At 43.8% G+C, this 25,754-nt stretch overlaps 1 protein-coding gene across 4 annotated transcripts in view; it reads left to right on the top strand.

Moving 5' to 3' along the window:
- Nucleotides 1–25,754, top strand: part of RNF220 (ring finger protein 220) — a 218,107-nt gene that overhangs the window by 179,709 nt on the left and 12,644 nt on the right. For all 4 annotated transcript variants that reach the window (XM_085067768.1, XM_085067770.1, XM_085067769.1 and 1 more), the window contains 4 exons: nucleotides 6,699–6,795; nucleotides 7,797–7,883; nucleotides 9,151–9,206; nucleotides 10,921–10,999. In XM_085067768.1, coding sequence (XP_084923894.1) covers nucleotides 6,699–6,795; nucleotides 7,797–7,883; nucleotides 9,151–9,206; nucleotides 10,921–10,999 — 319 coding nt within the window. The remainder of the gene's footprint in view (nucleotides 1–6,698; nucleotides 6,796–7,796; nucleotides 7,884–9,150; nucleotides 9,207–10,920; nucleotides 11,000–25,754) is intronic.

Genomic DNA, 25,754 nt, shown 5'->3' with positions numbered 1-25,754 from the left:
TTTAGAAGAGCGGCCTTTGAGATAGACATGAGTCTGTTCTTACCTTTGTGCATCACACCAGCTCTAGGAGGCAGCCATGAATGCCAAATCAGATCAGACCTCTGGTCCGAGTGTGTTTTCCCCTCTGTGGCCATAGTCTGTACCTGATGGGTTACAGGAGGCATAAAAGACATCTCTGGAATACTCCTCAATGCTGCAAGGGGTGGAAAGCCTCTTCCTGAGCCTTGCAGCAGCTGGCTCTTACCCTGTGCAGCAGCGCTTGCCTGCCCTTTGTTCAGTATGCTGCTGCAAAATTATGTTAATGGTCATAAAATTATATGGCCCCTTTCTTTAAAGGCAGCTGTTGCTGTGATCTGTTAGCAAAGATCCCTGTAAGCATCCACACTGGTAAGCAGTCAGGTCTCTGACAGCCCATTTGTGCCTCTGTGGGAGCTAATAGACGGCATCAGATGGATACATCTGCTGTTTCAGGTGTGTGCTGTAACAACACAGTTGGGTGTCAGTTTTCCAGGTAAATCACCGTTTAGCTTTAAATGGATCTGGCTCCAGAGAAATGAAACCCTTGTTTTGTAAGCAGCTTTTCTTGGCTTCTGAATGTCATTCTTTTTCTGCAGCAGGCTGGGAACATCACCAGAACTATTCTATCCCTGTTGGTGCTAGGAAAAAGTGGGGGAGCAATTTCACTGTCGAAAAATAAGGCTGGGGAGGCATTCTGGATCTGTAGAAAGACCTGTGTTCAACATGGCCTCATCTCTGCCTTCCTCTCATTTTCAAGAATTTTTACTGGCTTTCTCCTTCCAGAACGCCTCTTACAAATAAAATGGCATCCATGCCACCTTGTCCTCTTTAGTAGTAGTTTGGGATACTTCAGCAGATGATGAAATAAACCCAGTTTAGAGCCTTTCTCGGAAGTATGTGAGGCCTGGCCGTGAGTCTGCATAAACTACTTTTATTGCCTTCATTGTTTTTATTCTCCAAGAAGCCAATGAGTGACATTTCGATAAGAAAATAGAGTGAATGTGCTGGAAAGGGAGGTTGTACAGAACGGGGTCACTGCAAGGAGTGTAATTAGCAAAGGCTGCAGTTCTGGAGATTTATGGAAGGCTTTTCTTCTTCCTTGCTGAACCCATGTATGCTACCTGCAAGCAGAATGAATGCCTCTTCCCAGCCACAATAGGCCCCAGTAGAGCTCTATGCCTCTGAGATGGATTTGAATTTAGACCCATTTATGGAATTTACACAGAATTCTGGATTTCTAGAATATTTACAGTATAGATTTCACACACACACATCCCCATTCCTTGGGGGCCAAACTGTTAGTTATCCAGATGAGTTTGATCCTCTGCATGAGCAGCATCTAATAGCTGCATTCATAATGGTGGAGCAAATAACAATACTGACATCTTAGTTTTCTTCCCTGGCTTTCTTTGGAGTGATAATTAAATATAAACATACAATTTAAAATGTTTACAGAACAGCTGTATGGCCACCAAAATTGATCTGCCTAGATGGGAGTTGAGGAGCGGAGGTGGGGCACAGTACATCTGTGTTTTCCTACCTGTGCTCATGAAATTAGGCTGAGGCCGTTTGGGTCTGCAGTGTTCTAGTTGTTTTACCATTCTACCCCTAAGACTGCCAGTCTCTGTGTGAGCTTGAGCCTGTGCAGGAGTCAGCAGTGCTGTCAGCACCTGAAGCAGCATATGTTGTCACTTCGACCATCTGCCACTGAATGTGATGGAGAAAAGGTGGAACTTGAATGTGAAATCCTTCTATCTGTTCTGTGAATTTGCTTATATATCATGTTAATGATTCTTGATCTTAGCCTGAGCCACCATTCACTCAAGAGTTGTTCAGGTGACCACTTACCGGGAGGATTGCACAAAGAAGTGAGATTTGAGAAACAGTGCAGACGTCAGAGAGGATGCTGAGGCATAGGGAACAACTTAGGAGAAAGAGAAGTGCTGTGGTAACTTAAAAAAAACAGGAAGGAAAGGATTTCTGGTGAGATTTATCTACAGACGTTATTAACAGGTACATGGAAGGAGTGGGAAGTGTTTCCTCTTTCAAGCTCAGCTGATTCCTGTAGCCTGCCAGTGCTTGAAGCTGGCAGCCCTTAAGAGGCACACGAATTTTTCCTGCTTTTCTGACCTCTGAGTCAGTATTTCAGAAACACTGTTGCTTGCGTAGAGTACCTAAATTTTTCAGAAACTACCTGGAATTAGTGCTCAGGCAGACTGTTCTGAGGCCAGTGCAAGCAAAGAAAGCTGTGTACACAGTGCTAGGTAAGTGATGTTGATAGGTACATTCTGATTGATGGGCGAGTTTGTCTCCCAGACTGTCACAGGGTTTATAGAAGTGCCACTCAATACCAGTGCTGGAATTGCTTGTCAGAGCACCTGGCTACAAGAGCAATGGGGATTGGAGACAGAGCTGTAACTTTGTTTTTTCTCTGCTTAATGGCCCCAGTGTCTGACCTGCCTGTTCACTCCTGTTTGTCTGGTCCTTAAGGAGGCAGCTGGGATTAAGATTGTCAGAGAATTGTGCTGCTTTAGCATCAGAAGGCTAATTGTATTGGTGCAGGCAGCATATGACAAGGGGTTGCCTCCTACCAAATGCACAGCAAGAGCAAAAAAATTATCAACAAGGAACAGCAAAGGTACAGGAGCATCTGCACTGGGTTTGTTCTTTTTTCATCTAAAAGCAGCGTTTTCAAATTCACATGTGGTATTGCATTCCTCAGGCCTTGGGTGACTCCTGAGAGTCTCAGCTGCTTCTGTGAATAACACATCATGTCTGTTATGAATTCCTAGGTCAAACTCACAAGTGAACATTCAGTTGTCAGATTTCACTTTGTTAACACATGGAGATAAAGTTCTGGTCCCAAGCATTGACCTCTGGATAGCACACTGGCTTTAGAGGTCCACTCTAGGCAGTGTTGCTGATGTCTGTGAATTACTGTGTGACCTTCAGAAGCAGAGCCTTGCTGGAGGAACCCTTCCCTGTTCCCAGTGCACACTATTGAATTGTAAATCACCCGAGTGGAGTGGTAGGGGGTCTTCTGGAAGCTCCTGTGCTCTGCACTCCATTTCACTTTTTCCTTTTTCCTGGATGGCAGCATACACACCAGCAGAAGCTGGAAGTTGTGAGCCCTCTTTACATTTGGGCTGAGTTAGAGAGAAGCAGGTGTGATCCTTTTGGGCCTTCCTTGCATTTAGTGGTCTTCTTAATCCATTTATAACAGCACTTGTCCAGAAATCTGGTTTGAATGAGCCTGAGATGAATGAATAATGTCAAGCAGTTCAGACGTCAAATATTTGAACAGCTGTGTGGGTGTTTTCACTGGCTTTGTGCATGGAAGCAACCCCAGGAAGTTAGACAAGGAGGGTCAGGTTGAAATTGTGGCACCAAACCCCATCCCACTGGAACTGGCCTCCAAATCCATCCCTGCTGCACAGGACTTGTTGCACACCAGGTGGTTCATTCCCCAGGTGATGCTGGGCCAAGCTTTGCATCCTGTTCTTTTTCTTGTGTTTTCTTGTGTGCAGGGCAGTACTGGCATTTATGGATCTTTTGATTTGCATGAGAAACATATTTTGTGGGTTTTTTTTTTTCCTTTTTATTTAAAACAGCTTCTGAAGTCCTAAAACTGATAGTACAACTTGTATTCACAGTATTTTTTATTCATGGAGCTTACTTTGTTTAGCATACCGTTTCTAAGTCATTGTTTTTTACCATTACTTGTTACCATTGTTTTTTACCAATGGACTGCACTTGGTCACATAAAAAAAAATACCATATTATGTGAAAAACTGAGAGTTGGATCACCTTATTGTGCCTTCCGTTATGCATCTGTCTGGGAGTCCTTGTTTGATCAGAAAAGAAAATTTACCTTTCTCCTGCCCCTCATTTTAACCTATGAACTTCTCTGCTGTGCCATCCTCTCTGACTGAAAGGCTCTCTCAGATCATCCCAATGTGTATTTGCTATCATAACACATACTATCCAAACCCTTCCCTTGTACCTTCCCTGCGTAGGAAGCTGCATGACAATGCAGCTAGGCAATAGAGCTAGATTCTGCCAAAGCTCTGGAATATTTTCCTTCCAGACTTAAAAGGGATTTTCTTAAATACAAAGGTCTTGAGAGCAAGGACACAAGGATTTTGAAGTCAAGGTGCTTTGATATTTGTAAACTGTATTGCAGTAAGCAGATCTTCTTGTCTTAAGCTCTAGCCATAAACCACCAGTTGGCTTGAGTCACTTGGAAACAAAATTGATGGAAAGGTGCATGTCTGCTGTGTGCTTGGCATCCTTGCAGAGACAGTTATACGTGGAGTGGTCCCACTTACATTCACTCTTTTGACCACCTTCCCCCCCCACCAAGGCACTTGCTCCAAGTATTCATTGTCTGGCTAATGTTCAGATCACCTCCTGGGACTGGCCAAGTCACAGCTCCAGCTTTGCATGATTTGTGTCTCCCACAGCTACAAGAAAAATGAAGACCTGTGTGTCCAAAGTTTATGGCCTTTGAGAAGTGATGGGCTAAAGTAATGCCAGGTGCAGGGGATGGTGTTACTGCAGGTTAAATGCCATGCCTATAAATTACCACCCCATCACCCACTCTTGACTTTTAAAGCAGCTTTGAAAGACTGTCCAGCTTCTTTGACAGGTCTCTCTTACCCCTCTAAATCTTCTCCCAAACATTGTGATGAACTGAATGAGTCAAGATTTACTAGATGAGCCATTGCAGCAAGAAGAGGCAGCTCATGACACGTGTTGGGTGGCAGTTTGTAGTCACTATATGAAACAGCCTGAAAGGGGTCTGCTGGAAAAGTGCTGCCCCAGTGGGCTGACCTACTGGGTCATGAGGCCATGGTTCCCATGGTACTTGGCACAGACATGGGTGCTGCATTGTTGGTGCTAGTTGTGTTACCTCTGCTAAAAATTAAGGCTGGCAGTTACTTTGAAGTGAAAAGTAGTTTATGCTTCTAGGAAAAGGTTATTCTTAAAATCATTGTCATGCTACAGTTGGCACTCGTTAAGGACCTTCTTGATATTCAGGGAAGAGAAATATCAAATCCATATAAACAAATTTTATTGAGGGCTTAATGAATCAGTGAGAGCATCCGTTCCTGGAGAGCGACAGTAAAGAGCCGTGTCTGCATAGTATCCTTGGAAATGAGACCTTTGCTTTGCCCTGCTCTCTGCACAGGTGCAGACTGTTAGAAATATAGTTCACTCTTCTGGGCTCATCTTAAGTGTGCTGGTGAGAACCCAGTGGGATGAACAGATTTGGGCATCTGTAGCCCTGAAAATGCTGTCATAATACATTGGAATGTCCTTATTCTTCAGACATGAATAGAATATTCAGTGCTTTTATAATAATTTTAGCCTGTATTTTTCATTTAAAACCACAATCACAGTACAGAAACATACCCCTCTCGGGGCATTGGTGCAGCGCCAAGGCAATATCTACCTTACCCTTTCAATGTTTGCAATTGAGATGTGCTCCCTGGTCTACCACAGACTTAGGTCACCAGCCCTCTGGATGTGCCAGGTCCTTCATGCTCCAGCAGGTACCACTGTCTGAGCCTCTGCTGTCTGGACAGTGGTACTGTGTGAAGGAACATACTGGAGGCAGATGCAGTGAGCGCATTTCTGTCTGCATGGTTTATGTGCCCAAACAGCTTAGATCTGCTGCAGAATTGAGCACAAATGGGGACCTTGCAACACCCTAGAGTTCAGGAGGTCTTTGCTTAATGTTCAGTCTTAGGGAGAGAGCATATTCAATGTTAGCTCTCATAAAGAGTAAATATGCCTTCTGTAGTTTCTTTTCTATTAATAAACCCTAGGCAGCAAATACCATGCGAGGATTCATCTTTGTAGGTGCTTGTGCAGATTCAATTAAGAGAAGCCTGGTTACAGTTTTCAAAGTGCTTGGGACCAAAATAAATGTACAAATCCTTAGAAAGTGGCAATTGTGGTACAGTCAGCCTTAGGTGGACCTCTAAGTGCTTGCTTCTGCTGGAATTGGGACTGGATGTGTTTCTGACCTGCCTCTGCTGGAAAAACAGGACTCTTGATCAGTTGCACTGTAATTTGCTCATATAAGTGTTTGTATGGAGCTCTTAATGACAGAAGTATGACTTTTGTTTTTTACCCTCTTGTAGAAACAGGTTTGCTGTTTTGAAATGTTTTAAATTTTAAAAGTCTAAGCCATGACTAAAAGCATTTTAAAATGCAAAAGATATTTCTAATAATATTTTAGCCTCTGCCTGCCCTCTGCATCTGAATTAAGGAGTGATTCAGAACGCCCTTGTGGTATTCTCTTACCTGCTAATAGTGTAGATTTTGCATTAACTACTGCTGTAAAAAAATTAGTGTTTCCTATTTTGCTTCACTGGTTTTTTTGCCTGTGAGAGAGACCCTTACAGTGCCTTCAATTTTAAAGTAATTCATGTGGAGATTTAAAAGTCAAGAATGTTCAGTTTTCAATGTTGGGGGGCATTTAGAGCATAAAATCTAGAAAGTTAGAGCATTTCTGTGAGTGTTCTTGTGCAGTCTTTGGAGAGGGTACCTTTTATGAGGCTGTTAAGAGTAAAGGACAGCCTACAAACTGGTGCTGTAGCACCTTTCTTGGGAGATCTCCTATACTTCATTTCCAATTCAAATGCTTATCCATGTGTTTTATTGTCTTTCAGGTTCTGGGTTTATCATGTGCAGCGGGAAGGAGAATCCAGACAGCGACGCTGACCTGGATGTAGATGGAGACGACACACTTGAATATGGGAAACCACAGTATCGTTTTTGAAAGGCTCTTACTGAGAGGGAATCCAGAGGTCCATCTGCCTTGGGAAGTGGTGAATAATCTGTGTCCAGCCCTAGTGGAAATGATACAGCCTTCTCCAGTTACCATGTTATTTGAACTAGGAGGGATTTGCAGTTACTCCCTTTGAGATTTTACTGTTGGTGCAGCACTACTTCAGACCTGGTTGAAATCTGTAGGAGACATTACAAGGGATCAGTTAGTGTTTCTCTATTCTGTTTCATAAGCAATCTGTTGCCTCCATCCAGGTTTCTTTCATATGGATAGCTTTTCCTGCTTCATGGGTAGGAATTGAGTTTATTTTCCACAAGACACCCTTTTGTTTTCAATGATTTTGTGCAGTAAGCACTATTCACCTTCCACTCTGAGAGATTTGATTTTTTTTCCTTTTATTAGACAGTTCATGGGCAGAACTATCATTAAAAGCAGGTTTTGGGAACTTCTCCATCTGGGAGCTAGGCTTTTTCAGCACAGCTCTGGGAGAGCTGTGGGCAGACTTCTGCCCTACAGCAGTAATAATAGGCATCAAGGAGGAATTCCTGCAAGGGCTTTAGGCAAACACTGCCTTAGCTGTGATGAGGGGCAATGTATAGCTATTGAATTCAGTTTTATTGAAATCTGTACCAGCCCTTAAGACTGAAGCCCAAACCCTTCACTGGTAAAAGAGCTCTGTACTGCAGAGTTTGTGAAATAGTGCAGGTTAGGTTTGCACGGGTTCAGGAACTAGTTTTCCCCTTTCCAAGAGGCTGTACCATCATTTTACTGTCAAAAGATTTCTGTTTCTCTCCACCTAAAACAAAACTTTAATCAAGAATTTAAAAGCAAGCCCCTTCATGGATACCAACCCCTCTTTTTTAAAGGCGTTCCCAGTTGGAATTAATTTGTTTTATATCCCAGATGGTGTCCTAACCATCTCAAAAGCCTCTCCACTGTCTGCAGCAGGGCTGTATGTTCCTTAACCCTTTGTGCTCAGGTACACAGAGGCAGACATTATCCCTTGCACTGGAGAAGAGCCAGGTGAAGCCAAAGAAAGGGAGGCACTCCGAGGTGCTGTTTTAAAGTAAGTATTACGCCTTTCTAAATTACAGCATTCATTACTTTGGGGGGGGGTCTCAGTTTGTGGAAAATACCTGTTCACTTGAGTGCAAGGGTTGCAACAAAAGACGTACAAAGAAGCATAGCCCGATAGGTAGGTCTTCATTTCTACCTGTGCAACCTCAGTAAAGCCTCCCTGCACACTCTCAGTCTCTAAGCCACTCCACTGCCCAGCCAGTGCCATCTTTGCCCTGAACAGTGCTGGACAGAGGATGAATTCTGGCCATGTATAAACTCTGCTGTACTGAGACTCTACACATCATCTTGTTTCATGATGAAATGTGGCCTATTAGCAGTACAGTGTGATGCCATTGGAATCTTGGTTGGTACAATAGCAGTCTGGCACCCCGTGTGTGACTTCATTGCATCTGATCATATGTTGTCGGGTGTGCAAACTAATCCTTTTCTGGGTTGGGGCAGAATGTCTGCTCTGCCCACATATGTGGAGAATGTAGGCAGCCAGCATTCAGGGCACTAAGGGAAGCATTCCAGGCAAATAAAATGAGTCTTAACAGGGAGCTAGGATTGCTTTCAAAGCCCTCTGCCCTGCATAAAACAGGACTTAAATTACCCCTCTGTCTCTTTCACTGAGTGATCCTGTGGGGTCAAGGTTGAAGTGATTGATAAAACAGTGAAATGAAGTTTTCTTACTGCTTAGCCTGTCGCAAGCACTATCTCAAAATTAGGTTTCACTCCATAGAAAAGTGGCATTTGCCACACTGGATCCAAACCATTGGTCCATTCAATACTTTAACCATGCTGGTCTAAAGGCAGGGCCTCAAAGATGCTAAAGTTCCTTCACAGCCAGGACTGTGGTATTGTAGTGGTATTATCCGTGGCTATGGACATTTAGTGTTTGGTGAGAGAACTGAGGACCTGAGGCCAGGAGACAGTTCCTTCATATAGCTTGAATCTAACACACTGTTTTGCTGTTTGGGCAAGGTCCTTCCTTGCATGTTTCCTGGACTTGTTTGCCCTTCTCTATAACATGACAGGACATGTTGCTTGTAAAAGCACTTTGAAATTCTGTCAAGTTTCTGTAGAAATGCAATAGTGTCACTGATGCCATGAAGCCACAAGCATGTTCTTTGGCCAGCTACCTGCTCACATTTTGAAGCTTAGGCTGATGGATAAAAGTATTGAGAGAGAACTGCTTGGTGGAAGGGGTAGCTTTTCCTGAGCAGCAAAATTTTTTGTATTCAACCTTTAATAATTGTCCTTTTGTCTTTTAGTGGTGGCACACCCAGTACTCGAATAACACCGGAGTTTTCTAAATGGGCCAGCGACGGTGAGTGTTGAAATTGTAAATTGTTACTTTATATACTACAGCAGAGCAGATAGATATTCCATGTGTTCTGCTTGCCAGTACTTAGGTAAGGTAGTTACTAATGCTCTTGAAGAGTGTCATCAGATATGTATGCACATAAAACCACACTATCTTTTTGAAACTTTACAGCACAATTAATTGTCGTTAATGGCAGCTGGAGAAGTTTCCAAAAATGCTATCTTAGCTGGTATGGTGATGAGAGATAGGGATTGGATTGACTTGATGTTGTGTAACTGAAAGACAAACTGCTGTATTACAGAGGGAGCCAGCAGAGCCTGACATTGTGATGGTGGTGTTCATCTGCTGGGTGTTTAAACTATACAGGTGCACCTATTGTTGGGGTTTTTTCAACTGCTTTCTTATCTTCCCTTCTTTGAAAGGGTGTGCTAGAGACTTGTATCTTTTGGGTAGATCTTGTCCTTGCTGGCCTTTGTATGGCAAGAAAAGCCTGCAGCTCTGAAGCCTTCACCTTTGGAGTGGAAACTCTAGGATCTGTCCTAATTCATGACCTAGAGTTCAGACTCCAGAGCAAATGAGTTAATGTGAATATGTACCTTTGCATATGTTACTTCAAAGCTCATTGCATTAAGAAGGAAGGGGAAAGTGTTAAATCCATTCAACCACTGGGGGTTTCTATTCAATGCCAGCAGCACTGTAAGTGTAAGCAGCAACCTAGTGGAAATATGAGAATAATAAAACCTGGCGCTTTCCAGCTGTAGATGCCAAATCCATTTGCAGAGCTGGACAGTGCTGCCCCATCTCCCTTAGGAAGGAAAGTGAAGCTCAGCGACCTGAAGAGACATGTCCCAATAATTTTGTTCCCCGTTCTGTTCCTGTCATGCTTTGGGCGTTTGATTCCCAGCCTTGAAAGTACCTACAAGACATAACTACTTGCCAGTGGGACTGGGGGGAGGGAGTAGAAGCAGTTTTGCCAAGGGCATGATGGTTAAATGGAGAACATAGGATATCTATCGCAGGCATTTTCTTTTGTGGGATAGGCAATCACATTTATTTTCTGTGATGCAGAAGCACTTGCTTGTAGGTATGATCAGCTTCAGTAGCTACAACCACAGAGGTGATGAGGAGGCAGCCCTGATGACACTTGCTGTGAGCTGTTTTCTTCATACCTTTTACCTGAATCCATCGTGATGAACATACAGCCCTCGGGCTGGTTCATCTTCTCATCTCCAGCTGGTGTCTCACACCCTCTCCAGTGCTGGGAGCAGCCATGATGAGCAGACTCTTCTGTCATTCTAGTTACCTGGCATATATTTTTCTGCTTGTATCTGAGGGGATCGCAGCAAATAGGAAAGGCTTAAAGCAGGGGCTGGGCTGGGTGGATTTGCTCCAAACCCACCTTTCTAGAAGTAAACTTTCATGTGGCAGCTGCATCAACCCGTCTGAATTAAATCCTAGCTTAAACAATGGGTGTGTCAGCAAGGGTCAGGTCATTACGAAGTCTGGAGGGGCAGGGGTTGTATTTTGAGCCCTGAATCATAGAAATATACTGTCCAGAGAGAGCCCCCTGCCAAACAGGGACACTTAGCATCAGTCACTTCTCTCTCTTACCAAGAATTGGCATGAAAATGACTCATTAAGGTCCACTGAAACTGTGACTTGCTCAGACTATTTCATTGCAATGATCTTACTAATTTTTCTGTTCTTCCCTCAACAGAAATGCCCTCAACGAGTAATGGTGAAAGCAGTAAACAGGAGACCATGCAGAAGACCTGTAAGAACAGTGACATTGAAAAGTGAGTGTGAAGTGGGTAGCTTCCCTTTTTCTTGTTTTAAAGAACCATAGTGTCCCATCTGGTGTTCCCTGCAACAGTGGTAATCTGAAGGTAGGCATATTTGAAGTTTTTACTGCTGAGAAGGGAAGTTGTGCTCCAACAGAAAACCTGAACTTGGAGCACTCACCACTGCTGTGTTCACAGAAGGCCTGTGGGGAATTCCCCACCAGATGTCAGTGAGAGCAGGTACCCAGTGACAAGGAATTGGGCACAACTTCCAAAGGGCTTCTCCACTGCAAATTGCCTTCTTTTAAATTATGTAAATAGATATATCCATGCTTTCGTTCTGTATGTTCCACCTTCCATCTTTCCAACAAAAGGGAATCTCCCCCCAGCAGCACTGTAACTTGGCAAAAGTCTTACAGAGAGAATTTGTTTTTCTGTAAGATCTGCATTGAGCCATTGTATGGTTTCTAACAGAAATAATGTCTCAGTTTCTGAGTTTCTTACCTGCAGCCTTTTAAGTGATTCAGAAGTCCCAGTGTTAGAGTATATAGTAGTGCAGGGACTGCTGGGCATCTTGTGACCTGTCCCTCTCTGCTCACTGAATGTGCTGCAGTCTAGTCTGGAATAGAAGTAGATGGGTTTATCTGCACTGTTCATTTGAGTAACAACCTCTATTCTCAGCCTCCTTCTGCATGCTGCTGGGGTGACTTACTGCTGTGCAGATTTGATGGTCCAAGCCTAAAACTACAAGCTCTTCTATGCTGCAGTGAACTGCATTAGCTGGGATGGAGCAGTGTTTTAAGTTGATTATTGCCCGATATAAAATGTTGCCTCAAGATCAGGTGGGAGACCAAACAACATGAATGAGGTGGAAGCAATGATGCAAATGGTGGATTTTAAATATTACATTTTGGGGTGAGGTCCATGGATGATTTGGGATGGGGAAAAATCTAGTGGTGTAGCATTAAGCTGACTTTACAGAAAGTTGTCATTTTTCTAACGCAGCTTGTTCTCCTCCTGCCCCTGGTCCTGACTTGAGAGGCTGTGTTCCTGGCACATTTTGGGATCTCTGACATTTCAGGCAGCCTGCCGGAGCATATGCTCGCAGTCAGAGTTAACTGGGGAAACTCCCTGCTGCAGAGGGAACTCTAACACTGCTTTGCTGTCTCGGCACTTTTCCTTTCTACAAGCCCTTTTGTTAGTGTGTCCCAAATGTTGGCTGTCTGCCATTCGATGCTTCTCGGTCAGCGGACTTTAGCCAAGGACCACTGAGTCTGTGAGCTTGCAGGTCAGTGCAGAACCAGCTTTGTCCTTGCAGTGAGCCAACCACTGCATGCTGTCTTGGTGGCAAGGACTCATCCCTTCTGCCCTAATCTGTCAGCCTCTGTCTCAGCTGCTGCTTGGCTTCCCTTTGGGCCTCCTGCCTGTCAGCCCAGCCACCCTCCACCCTCCCAGATCCACTCCTATTGAAAATCTTTAAACTGTAGGAGCTGAAAGGATTTGACATTTTCCAGAACACTTGAGCTCAAGTGATAAAATTGACATAGCTTTAATAATCTGATCAAAGAGGCTTTAGTTAGCACCTTTTGAAGGGTCCCAGAATCCTTTCCAAACAACTCTCATGCTAACGCTGCTGTGAAGTGCGGAGAGTGTGTGTGTGTGTGCATCTGTATGCACATACACCTTGCTCTGCAATAACCTTGCCTGCTAAAGCCTCAGTTCTGCTAAAAGTCAGTAAAACCCAATAGAAATTACAGGAAATTCTTTAAATGTCTTGTTCAGTCTTTCCAATAATGTTAATTTTTGAAAGTAGCAGAGGGACCTTTTTATGTAAGGTACTTTATTTCACTGAGGTTCAGAAAACAAGATGGTGTTTCAGGTGGAGAATTCCTAGCTGCTTTTTTTTTTTCTCTCCTTTCCTTTGAGATTCATGTGTGATAAATAGTTTCTGTCCTGCCATTTAAGGAGTCTGAATGCTCTGTGTGCTTGTCTGTGTAGAAGGGTTCTGTTAAATTAATTGATAACAGGGATCAGAGCTAGAAGCCTACAGAAAAGGAGGGGGAAGGGTTTCTCACTGTCTGGCTGCTTCCCACTCCACTGCTGAGCCATGATATATGGCGACCCAGCCCAACAGGCTAAATTGATTCATCTCTAGTTCCTGTTTCTTAATCTGGAGCTAAATTGGTTTCATTTTTCTTGTTTTGGGTGGTGCTTACAGGAAGTTTTTGGCAGCATCACTTTACTCCATTGTTTGTAACTTCAATTTTTGCCTTTAAATCTGAGCATTATTGATTGGCATGTTAAACCTTGTGTAGCATCTGATTAGCATTTTTTAAATTGTCCAGAAGCACATGGCTTAGCACCTGTGTCAGCCGTGCTCTCTCTTTAGAGCAGTAGCTAATAGAGTTAGCAGTGATCTGCCTATTGATCCTTTTCTCATAAGAATGACGTTCCTTCCTCCCCTCTTCCAAAAATAAGTCCAGGTAAAGAGAGTAGTGTGTTTTTGTTTGTTTTTTACTCCATTAATAAAATACAGTGAGCAGTTCTCCTTTTGGCATGCGGCTGAAATTCTTCACTTGAGCAAGTTAATTTAATCTAAACTTGTGTTTTTATGGGAGAGTTTCTTGCATGTAGAACAGATAGATGGGGTTTGGGGTAAGTCTGTGTTTGTTGCTCCGTTCCTTGTGGCATGCCAGATTGTCAGTAACTTGGACAAGTTGATCTCATCTGCTCAGTGTTGAACTTCAGGTGGGTAACCACGGGTAGTAGGAGAGATGGTGCTGGTCCCAGCTCTCCTTCCCAGCACTGTGGGGTGTCTCAGTGCTGAGCTTTTCTAATCTCACCAATGTAAGGTGTCTGGAAGACACCCGGGGGTGCTGAAGGCTCAGGGGGAGAGGTCAAGGAGCATCACACCATCTGAGCCCTGCTTGTCTGCTGGAGACTCCAGCCACTGCCAGGACAGAGCTCAGCCGGTGCAATGCTCCTTTACCTCAGCGTGAGATGCAGCTTCGCTCAGAGAGAGCAGCTGGTCCCTAATTGCCCAGGCACCCTCCCTGATGCCTCCACTGATGTTGGACTCTCAGCAGAAGCAGTGCTGCACACTGAGAGCTGCAAAAAGCACCTTCCCCACAAAAAGTCTTCCTCCCCGCCTTGTGAGGATCTGGTGCCATTTTGAAACTGAGGTTCCCCGGGGTTAAAAGCCAGCATCTTAATTCAGAGTGCCAATGTTCAATTTTGCTTTCTGCCACCAGACTAGATTGCAGGCCAGCGAGAGAGTCTGGGTTAGTGGCCCACTGGGTCACCTCCCATTTGTTTTCCTCAATTTTGTGTTGTCATAAATTCATTCCAGCCCGTTGTGGTTGATCAGTTTATCTCCGCCGGGGCAGGGAGCGCTGCGAGCATGATATATGGCACAGAGCATTGTAGCCAGCCTCTCCATGAATCACTCCAGCTGTTTGGTGTCAGCCCCAAAGCAAACAGGACCCGGCCGCTGAGCATTGACTACGATGAGCTCAGTATGGGAAGAGACATGACGTATGAATGTTTATTTAATAATTCTCTAATATTTCCAGCGGAGTGTGGCTGTGCCTTCTGGGAGGGGTGAAAGGGGGGGAGGTTGAAGAGGGAAACTCTAATCTGTTGGGGTGGGTCATAAATCAGGCAGACAACATCATTAATCAGGGATGGGACAGAAGTGGAAGGAGGTGGGACTGAAACTGCCATCCTCGTTGGTAAGGGGGCTGTGCTTTTTTTTTTTTTAAAAAACAAATCTTGTTTCTGATTCTGCTTGGCCCCAGCCATGCTGCCTGCATAATAGCAAACCCGGACACAAGGCTGTTTAAGTGAGTATGCTACCTCTGCTCTGCTCTGAACCTTGCAATGCAAGCCTGCCAAGCATTAAATCCCTTTATAATTATCTTCTTTATATAACACTTCATGCTTATCATGCTTCATTGGATGAGACGCTTGTTGGGTTAAAAAGAGGGTTTTAGAGACAAAAAGCAATTGTATTTCTTTTATTTTTCCTGTCTTCTCTTTCTTCCCCTTCTCCCCCACCTCACATCTTTCCAATCCAACTGTTTTGAAACATTGGCTGTGGAGGGGCTCTGGCACAGCAGCACAGGGAGGAGCATCAGTTAACATTAAAGTTCAGATTGGGATCCTTGTGCAAAGAGACAGGCATGTGAGAGCAGTCAGGGAGGTAGCAGTGTCTGTTGGGGAGACCCTGCTCCCAGGCAAACACATCCAGGCGAGTGCAGAGTGTGAAGCCAGAGGATTAGCAGAGGCCTGAAAGGGAAGGAGCCACACTTAAGCTGGTATGTCAGAGGAAAACAGAAGCTGTTGAGAATTCACACCACAGGATAAGCGCTTCCCAGCCCTTCTCCACAGTGTCACACCTTTAATAGGCTTTGCTGAGAGACAAGAACATCTCATAGGAAAGACAGAATTAAAAAATTAACTTGAGTTGTAAATGAACCAGCCCTTTGTGCTCTGCTAAGTGAGAACATGGAGCTGCTGGTGTGTCCAGTACTGGAGCAGTGAGGATTCAGGACACTGAACTGAAGTACAGGATTGTGAAGGCCAGGCTGAGAAAGAGCTGCTGGGCTGTGCTGCTTGTGTCCAGATTTTTATCTTTATTAGGTTTTAGTTTTTTCAGTAATTCAGTAGTATATAATACTGTCTTTGAGCCATATACTGGTGTTCAATGTTGAAAGAACATGGAGATAGCTTCTCCATTTCTTTATGAAGTGAGGCTTGGGTATTACTTCTACCTTTAGGTTTTAACAGTGGAGAGCAGAGTGCTGGGCTATGTTTCTTTATTCTGCTCCCTCTTTTAACTGTTGGAGAGAAGTTCCATGTGCCAATGATGGTTTCAAATATTATAACCACTGCACAAACTGAGATTGTATCAGTGTCTGGTTCTTCACTGGTGGTTAACGAAGCTCAGCAAGGCAGACTGTGACTGTACAAGCTCAGACCTGGGGGAAGGTGGTGTCTGTTTAGTGCAGCATTGTTCAGAGATTTGGTCTAATTTCATGCCTTGAGGTAGTTTTCTATAGACTTTGAATAGGAATGGACTCTTATTTCTGTTGAACCTGTGGTGTTTTAAAGCTGCAGCATCTGCAAATCCAAGGGGGCTGCTGCCTTCAGGGGCAGTAGGGTCTGCATCCTTATCCTGTAACTGGTGAAAAATGCAGGATGTAATTTTATTCCTACTTTGGGGGCGTAGTGTAGGCATCTTGCAATTTATGTGTCTTTTCCTGCCCCTTCTTTTCTTTTTTCTTTTCTTAGTTTCAGAAATGCTGTTAACTTTAATTTGTAGAGTTGCTTCCTGGGAATGAAAAATCGATGGGGGGCTATCGCAGTGTGAAATTCGACTGTCACTATTGAGCTATAGAGTTACCAAGATGTCTTGGAAGGTAAAAAATAAATCGTGGCCCAGCAAGTGCTCAGCTGTGCTATTTCAAAGGGGATATGAGGCTGATGGTCTGTTAGAGGGTACTTCAGTTAGATGGATGATGATTCCCTGTGAAATATTGGAGTTATTCCATAGGTAAGAGAAACTTTACCTTATAAAACACAAACAGCTGCCTTCTAGCAGATGAATTCTGCCCTTAGATATGTGAGCAGCTTGTCAGAGATGAGGACTCATCCCTAAAATTAGCCTGTTGTGTTTAACATTGTCTCTGATGGAGCATTGTGGATTTTGCCATGTTCCTTCTGAAAATATTTTGAGGATGTGACTGTTTATTCACATCCCTTAGCTATGCTGCAAAAACTAAGAGGCAGGGACTGATACTATTATTTTTAGGAAATGTTTGCGTGGTGCCCAGATGCTCTCAAGAGAAAAGTAACAATTATCTTTACGTGGGCTGCATTCCCTGTTTGGATGAAAATGTTCCTTTGAAGACCAGAAAAGGGATCATGTTGTGCCCCATACGCTGCCAGTTTGCTGTCTCTCTCCTGCATCTGCTGAGGGGGAGCCCTGGCTGCACAGGCTGGCTGTGTGCTGGTGGTGACAGGGCTACTGCTTTCTTTGGCACTCACTCACTGTTGTGGCAGGACTCAGTAAGTGTTTGTGCTGTGCCAGCTGCTGTATGACAACAGGATGGTTGTAATTACAGCTCTTGGTAGTTTATGCATTTCTTAGGCTACAGTTAGTAAGTATAAATATGAAATAGTACTTTAAAAAGGACCAGTTTGTGTTACTTCTCATTAAACCATGTCTGGGACAACTGTAGAGTCGGTAATTATTTCTGTTACACTTGCATGCACAGTTGCAGTACTGCTGAGGGGTGCTTACTGCTGCAAGGAGGAGTGTTAAGCCACATTTAGTTGGAGCTTGGTAAAACTTTCCCAATAAATTTAATGACAGAAGAATTCATTATGCTTTCAGATCTCCTTCGCCTCTGTAACACAGAACCCAGCACTGCCTTTACAGAAGCAATGTAGTAGCAAGTAATGTAATTAAAGTAGTTTGGTATTCAAGTTGATTTTTTGTCCTCACTTCAGTGTTGATGCTTTTCCTAACCTTATACCCGACTGCTACAGGCACTTCATCCTATTTCTCCATTATCTTCTTTCTTCCTTTTTGATGATTTTGTCTGCAAAAACCTGTTGTTTCCTCCACGGTTGCATAAGCATGCCTACTTTTCCCTCAGCCGGCTCATGACCTGTCCTTCCACTGTACTGCTGGTTTCCTCTTCTAGTTCTGGGGCCACAATTGGTTATATGATACTAATGTGCCTTGGCCTCCTTTAATAGCCTCATGTTTCTTTTTGAAGGCACGATTACCTTAAATGATGCTAATTCTGATCCTTTCTTTCCCCGTAAAGGAAACAGCACCAGTGTAAAAGTTCTAGGGCGGCAGCTGCAGTTGTAGGAAGCTGTCTGGAGGATGTGTTATCACACTGCCCTTGTGTGCCTCCAATCAGCGGTCATGAATGGAGGTTCTGGAAAGCATATCACCTCCACAGTAAAGCCCTTAAAAGGCTATAGATGAATCCAAGTGCTGCTGTAGTAGCATAGATATTTCCTGTTTATTTCGGTCGTTTGGATGGGGGCCATGGGAGTCGAAGACATTTATTTAATTGCTCACAGAGGCTGGCTGCAAGACTCAGCTGCATGTCCAACCTTGTGAGCAACTTTCAGCCCCAGGAATTTGCTATTCCTCTTTCACTTCATGGATATTTTATAATTTTGTGCCCTGATGGTCTGGCCAAAGCTACCAATAATCCCAGACCAGCTCCAGGCCACAGTAAGATGACAAGTTACAGCTGCCATAAGTCTTCCAGTAGAAAAATAGACCTGCCTAGCTATACATGGAGCTTGGTCATAATCCAAACATGTTTACTTGTGGATGGAGGCAAATTCCAGTAGGCTGGGACCTTTAGCCTGCATGCCTCAGCAAGGGGAGCTGCATTTTCTATTTCTACCTCCTGCCTTTTGTGGCCCTGGCTTATATTAAGATAGAGACCACAGTGCACCTTCACAGATCTGTTAGAAATACAATTAGGGTCACCAGGATGAAGGATACATTTGTAAAGTGAATCGAGATATTAACACATTAGATGTGTAATTATTTCTATTTAGCAACATTGTTTAGAGAATAATTTTCTAACTCAGCCTGTGCTGCTTCAACAAAACCTTGCTGCAGCAAACCACTTTTCCATCGCATGGCTTTTTCCTTTATCGCCAAAGCTGCTCCAGTAAAGCAATGGGATAGCATTTATTTTCTCTTTGGAACAGGGAACATAGTCTCTAAATCTAATCAGAATGACCCATGCATTCTTTCTCCCAGCTTTCATGTTGAACCATAATTGCTCAAATGGCACATTTAAAATTTTGGCGCAAGCTCAGACTTTCACTCACCGCCTTTTTAAATCAGTCCCAGTGGCCAGCGGATACTGCATAGCCCTACAAATGCATCTAAACATGCTGACTCCGAGGCTCCTTCTATTCTGAATGATCAGCGGTGCCATCTGTCTCTGTTTTGATTGGGGCTGGGCACATGTGTCCCAGCAAAACACGGGCCAAAAAAAGGGAAGAGAAAGAGCCAGTGCCTGAATTTACTTCCCGCTTCTGTAAAGACATTGTTGGGTTCTGTGTTATGGAGGCGGGGGAGATATGAAAGCAAAATGAATTCTTCTGTCATTAAATTCTGCAGGGAATCTTTACTCAAGTCCCTACTAAATGCAGCTTAAAACGCCTTCTTGCAGTGGTAAGCTCCCTCAGTGGTATTGCGGCGGTGCATGCAAGTGTAAGAGAAATAATTCCTCTGTGGGGAAAAAAAGAGACAACATTTTTGGTTTGCATCAAGATGAAATTAGTCAGGAGCAAACTCTGAATTTGGCAAGCAGATGCCAGTATTAACAAGTTGTGCAAGCAAGTATAAAATAGAGGCGCTCGTGACTGAGAGTGCCTCAGAGTCGTGTGTGTGCCCTTGCATGCACCCCGCTCCAAATTCACAACTTAGAACACGGAAATTAGAATGGGGAACATTGCATTATTCATAACTTGGCAACCAGAAGCCAGGGCACTTTGCCAAAGTAAACTATTCTCTATAATTACAGGTGAAGCAACATTCTTTAATATCTTACAATACAAAAACATACATTAATCAAGGAAAGAGGGCTTTTTTTTCCTAGAGGACAATAAATGAGCATCCTTGCCAATTTCCTCAATACATGTGACAATGTTTTACAGGATTATAAGTCAGCCTCTTTAAAGGAGGTTAGTCTAAAAACAAATAAACCCAATAAATGAGATTTTTAGCTAAATGAGGGGGAAGCCAGCTCCTAAAACACTGATGTCTTGCCAGAAGATTTGCTTTTAGCATTGGCAGTCTTGCCCTTTGGAGGGTCTAAACTTCATTTGGTGTGATTTGACATGGCTCTACTGTAAACAGCTTTGCTGGGCAGTTTTCTACAGCAAGGGATGTGGCCCCTTCTGCTATAACCAGCTCATCTAGTGAAATAAAATCTCAGTACATTGTGCCAGTCTGGTAGCCCACATGTTGTGGGGTGATTTGCAGTCAATCTGCCACCAGTGCCTGACACTGGGCTTCTTTCAGAGACTTAAAATACTGAAAATGCCTGAGCTGTATCTGTTTTCCTTTAAAGCCACCTGTCACTTTTCTTTTTAAAAACTTCCTTATCACTTTGTTTTGCTTGTTAGTAGCAGAGGGGCTTTTTCAGCTTTGTGTTGTGTTCTTGCACTCCAGTAAGTGTAAAAGGCCTTTGAGTCTGTGGATCTCCCACTGACTTCAGTACTACTCACCCACATCTGCCAAAATAAACTCCCTGTATCTTTAGCTCTCACACTTGCTGCCGGTGATGCTTGCTAAATTGAATGTGGGGGCAGATTCTTTCATTGGGTTGAAAACAAAAGCAATTACCCCAAAACACATGGGGGGGGTTCATAGTCAATGTTTGAAACTCAGATAGTCAGGGAGTTCTGTTGAAGACAATGTATGAGTGAGAGCTGAGACAGCATCACTGTGCCCTGCCGTTCTGCAGTGCTCCTGGTGTCCCAGAGCTGTGCACAGCATTTTACAGGCTAATAAAACAGGGTCCTCTTCTCTGAAAGAGTTGCCCTCTCACCCAAATGTAAATTGGCTATGAGAGAAGGCTTTCAATTAAATCATTGTGCACTGATGTTGGGGTTGTTCTATCAAGCCTTGAAGATTTGTCCCCACAAAGCAAGGACTGCACCAGGCTTTCTCTCCTGCAGCGTAATAGTGGTTGTGATAATTGTCATCTACAGCTGTGTTTGGATACGGCCAGGGGCAATTTCTCTGCTCCTGGAATCTTACTCTAGCTTGACTCTGCCTTCAAAGCATCGACCAGTCTGTTTCTAATATTTATGATATGTAAGCTGCTAGTGACATGACCTCTGCCCTTGGTGCAGGGAGGTGGCATGTATGTTCTTCTGGGTTCTCCACTTTGGACAAGGGAGGATAAAGGCTTTGTTTAAAAATAAATACATCACTTTCAGGTTTGTCAGTGGTACTGTACATTTTCCTCTCTGCCAGTCTGTGTTTACAGGCATAGGAAAGCAAAAATAAATGTATGAGGAAGAGAAAGGTCAGAATATCAAGTGTCAAAAGTAGCCCATGAAATTTTATTGGTGGTGCATTTAATCAGTGCTAAGCGTTTTTTACAAGGTACATACAAACAGTGGAATTGTAAAAATTTATGGAATGCTGTGTACAGTGTAGCCATTTATGAAGAAAGGAAAATTTATATCCAGTTGAAATAAACCAAAGGGGAATGTTTTATGGAGACTCCTCAACAGCAGGATACATCAAATGAGATCTGGATGAGGATGGGGTATTTGTAGGGGCTTCTTTGAGGTGTTTTCCCGCTTCTTCAGCAGCTAACTGCATCTTTCTGTGGCTCTCAAACAGGCAGGATGCTGGGACAGCATGGTGTTTGTGTTTTTCTGTACAGTGGAAAAGAGACACAAGTGAACAGCTGCCACTGGTATCTGTGGTACAAGGCTCTCACTCTTGGGCTCATTCCAGTACAACAGTTTCTTGAGCAGCCCTTAATATGCAGCTGGGAAGGGTTAACCGAAGTCAGTCACTCTGACATCAGCATTTTTTTTTGTTTCCTTTTTGGTCCAGTATTTTGTTGATGATAAAGCACAGACTTAGTCAATTGAGAGATTCCAGAGCTGCAGAATCAGAGATAATTTAATTAACGGAATTGCTTGTGATTGCCCACTGGGACAGCGGGTAAGAATTGCTCGATTTAATTTGGAGAAACAAAGATCACATGCATGCTAATGTTTAACAAATAACCAGTGTTTGGGTTTAAGTTTTTTAGCAAAGAGGGGGGCAGCCATTTCCCAGGGGAGATTTCCTAGGAGGTGATTGCTGCCTAATGCCTCAAAGCTATAGATAGGTCCTTTTTCCTCTTCCATAGTATTTCTATGCACTTCTTCTGGCCTTTTACCTGAACAAAGCAAGGATTTTCTCAGAGAAAGAAAGTGTTCTTATTTTCAGTGCTCAGAGAAAAATGCTGTGAATAGTAGAAAAATATGCATTGGGCACAAAGACTGAAAATTACCACATGCTGCCCAGTCTCACAGACTTGCTCCTCGAAACCTAGCATCCTCAGCTGTGACTGCCTAGGTGTGGAAAACTTAACCACAAAGTCCAGGGAGAAGTACAGAATCCAGTTCCTTCAATGAGGAGCCCTCCCTTCCTGTTTTTACTCTTGTATAAATGTTCTCACTCAGGCTACCCTGTTTGTGATGGTGTCGCAGCGAATCTCTGCTCCAGAATGGAGGTACCCTCGTGGTACATCCTCAGCCAGGGAGGACAATTCCAGTGTCAGTGAGGCTTCTCACACCTGCTGGAGAAGCACCAGCCCCGGGGCTCAAGGTATTGCTCTTGGCAGCAGTTGTGCTCAGCAGGTCTCTCTGGAGGCTGATAAATGACGTTATCCAAACACGTCAAATCAGAGCGCTGAGGCGCAAAATTGTTAAGAGTCCTCCTGCATCCAGCATGAGGTCAAAGCAAAGCAGAGAGCCAATTCCTTCTCGGTAATTCCCTCTACCTCACTTGGCAGGGTAACTTGTACACAGCCTTCTCCTGTCCATGGCACTTGGCTTTCTGACCCTCGCTCCACCCTGGCATTAACCTGTAAAAATTTTGCCCAAGGCTGCTCCCAACTGCGTCCAGGCAAGCGCACACGAGGTGCACACACAGGAGGGAATCCTGAGGGAGTTCCCGAGATTGCTGCTGCAGGAAGAGTTGCTCCTAAGCGATGCTTATCTTTAGGATACAAGCAGCAGCTTGACGGTAAAATGTCATTAAATGGAATGGCATGTGTCCCAAGTGTGCTGGCCACCATGGGAGCCAGACACATGGGAAGTGACTCTCGTCTTTATTCCATCCCTGGAGGTAGTTTCAGTTTCCTTTATTTACTAATGTTCTCCCTATTTCCCTTGACCTCATTTCCTCCGGCTTTTCGGAAGCAACCATGCAATTATCGCTCACTTTGGGTTGACCCTTGGCCGCCACGTCCCTTGTTGCTGCTGCTCCGTGAGGTTTTCCTGAAATCTCAAGTGCAAAATACTCAGTTATGGCCAAAACTCTTATCTCTCATGTGAAGTAGGAGCTCTGTCTTCAGCACTGTGCTGTGCGTCAGGATTTGTCCTGTGAGCTTGTTTGGCAGGGAGAACATGGAGTTTAAATTCTGTCATAGCTGAGCTTTGATCAGTGCTGGGAGATATTGCAGTGGCTAAAGCTCCCTCTGTTACCAATGCACCCCAGTCTTGTTAATAAATGTATATTTAACAATGTCTGGAGCGTATGAAGTGATAATAACTAAATCAATACCTCCCACATTGATTGTCCAGGATCCCTACAGCGTGACGCACGCAGCGGTGCGGTAATTTTCCAGCTAACTAGCACCCTGATCTACAGCCCTCCTATTGATTGGCCATTGTATCAGGCAGCCTCCGAGCATTATTGCTTATACCTCTATTCAGCCTCCTTTTCTGATTCATTCGTTTATTACCGGACAGGTGCGATTATCTCAGAGACTTTCTGAAATTGGCCAATGGGGGTCAGCTGTTTAGATTTCTATAAACAAACCGTCTTCTATATCTTCTAGTTGTTGCAGTGGCAGATTTTTCCTTTTCAAGTTTTGACTGTGACTGGGCTGAGACTGAGGATGATTGGCCATTTGCTTGTATCTCCTCAAGGAGTCAACTTTTCTCTTTCCTTGCTGAGTTGCCCACCTGTCTGAGGAGGATGGATAGCTCTACAGATGGTAAAAGGAGGATTTAGCAAGGGTTGAGGTTCTGCTTGCCACCTGCTTTGGGCAGGAGTCACACTCACTGCCTTTACACCTCCAGTGCCCTTGTACATACAGGGAGAAAGGAGAAATGGATTTTGTGAAGTCAAATTCAGCTGCAGCCTTCACCCAGCATCAGTTCAATGGTGGGCCAGACTGGAAGAGAAACAATTTTCTCAGCCAACAATAATCTTCAAACTATAAATAAATAAATCTGTTTCTTCCTTGGACAAAACTAACACCTTTCTAGACTTTCTTTGAAAATGCTAGCAACTCTTCCTTGAGGGTGAGAACTCAAGCTGGGATATGGTAATAATTTATACCAACGAGCTGGATCAAGTGGGTGTTTTCACAGCAGGGAGGACTGTCTCCTACTGAAACTCTTTCATCTTGCTCCAAAGAATATTTATTGATTCCAAGACTTGAATTCACAGTGTCCCTGTCCCCAGACAGTCCTCACCCACTAGGCTATCGTAGGACATTTGTATTTCTTTGCCTTTTTTGCAGTTTTAAAATTGTTACCATTTCCTAGCAGCTGTCACTTGCAATGAATCTCCTTCTGATGAAGATCTCAGTTAGCTCATGCAGAGCATGTCTCATCTGTACAAAGGCAGGAGTGAAGTTGAAGGAGCTTCATAACACTGATATTTAACCGTATGCATTCCAGCAGCTTCACTTTCTTCTAAAGTGTCATAATTAGAAAAAACAGCCTAGATCTCTTTGACTAGCTCTGTTACCAAAGCCTTGGGAAAAGCCAGCAGAATCAGCTCATGGGAGATACCCCAGGTCCCTCCCTGCATGCCAGCGACAAGTGACTAATGAACAAAGGAGTGAGTGCCTGCCTGCAGCGAGAGTGCTGAGATTGCAGCTCACTTTACTGGTTGTAGTAATTCAACTAGACCTGTGTCTTAGCTACCTGTTGATGAATCATCCTCTAAAAAGGTAGAAGACATAGGTGCCACTGTAGGTTATCTTGTGATTGATGATGCAGCTTCTGGTGTTGAGATACTCTTCAGGTTCTTCTGAGCTGGAGTCTGTGTGGACAGGCTGGAAATTAACTGACATGTGAAAATTGTTGGTTTGGTTTGTTTTTATTCAAGTGAGTGAGAGCCTTTGTGTCGGTGCTCTAAACCTGGTCTGGGGAATACTTGAGGGCCCCTCCCTATGCCTGGACTGCATAGAGATAGGATTTTGCAGCTTGCTGGAGTGACACATCCTTGTCTGTAATGCTCCCTGCATCACATTTGTTAAGCATTGCTGTCTGCCCTTGCTTTTAGGTTGGCAAGTTGCTCTTTTCACCAGCCTTGCAGAACCATGAAAATACACTTGCCTGCCCTCAGCACAGCGCCTCAGTGACAAAAGAGATAATGCTGCCCATCAAAAATGACCCTAGGAAATGGGAAAGCTGAGATTGTAAAGCTGCCTTTATAGCCACCCTGTTGGCACCATATCTGGTGCTTTTGGTTTCTCTGGTTTTTTTCAGTATTAGAATCAAAAAAGCTGGGCCTTTCATTAATATAAGCCATTGTGTTGATCCTGTGTAATGAGCTGATTTTGCATTTCACGAGGCTGATGGCCAGCAAAGGCTTCCATTCTCTAAGGGAAAGAACAGCTCCTATTGCCCACAAAAAGTTGTCTCAGCAGCTTTAAAGCATCATACAGAACTTTGTCTCAAGTATGTGGTCCTAAGTAATCTCTTAAGGGAGAGAAGAAAAAAGGCAGAAAACAAACAAACAAAAACCCCAGCAAAAATATGTATTCTTTAAATGTCTGTGTCTTGCTCTGTATAAAGCTGGCAACCCCAGCATTGGTTGCATTCTTTTGTGACGTGTTTGGAAGTGTTTAGAAAGACACTTCAAAGAATTCAAACTGGGCTTTTCAGGAATTCTTTTTTACCCCAAGCTGGATGTATTAGCTTGAAATACAATGCCATTTCCTATGCACTACCTGTTGTGGGATCC

This window comes from Lichenostomus cassidix, chromosome 8 (assembly GCF_008360975.1).
Source record: "Lichenostomus cassidix isolate B80296 chromosome 8, HeHo_3.0, whole genome shotgun sequence".
Taxonomy (NCBI): domain Eukaryota; kingdom Metazoa; phylum Chordata; class Aves; order Passeriformes; family Meliphagidae; genus Lichenostomus; species Lichenostomus cassidix.
This window is presented reverse-complemented; position numbering and strand designations above follow the sequence as displayed.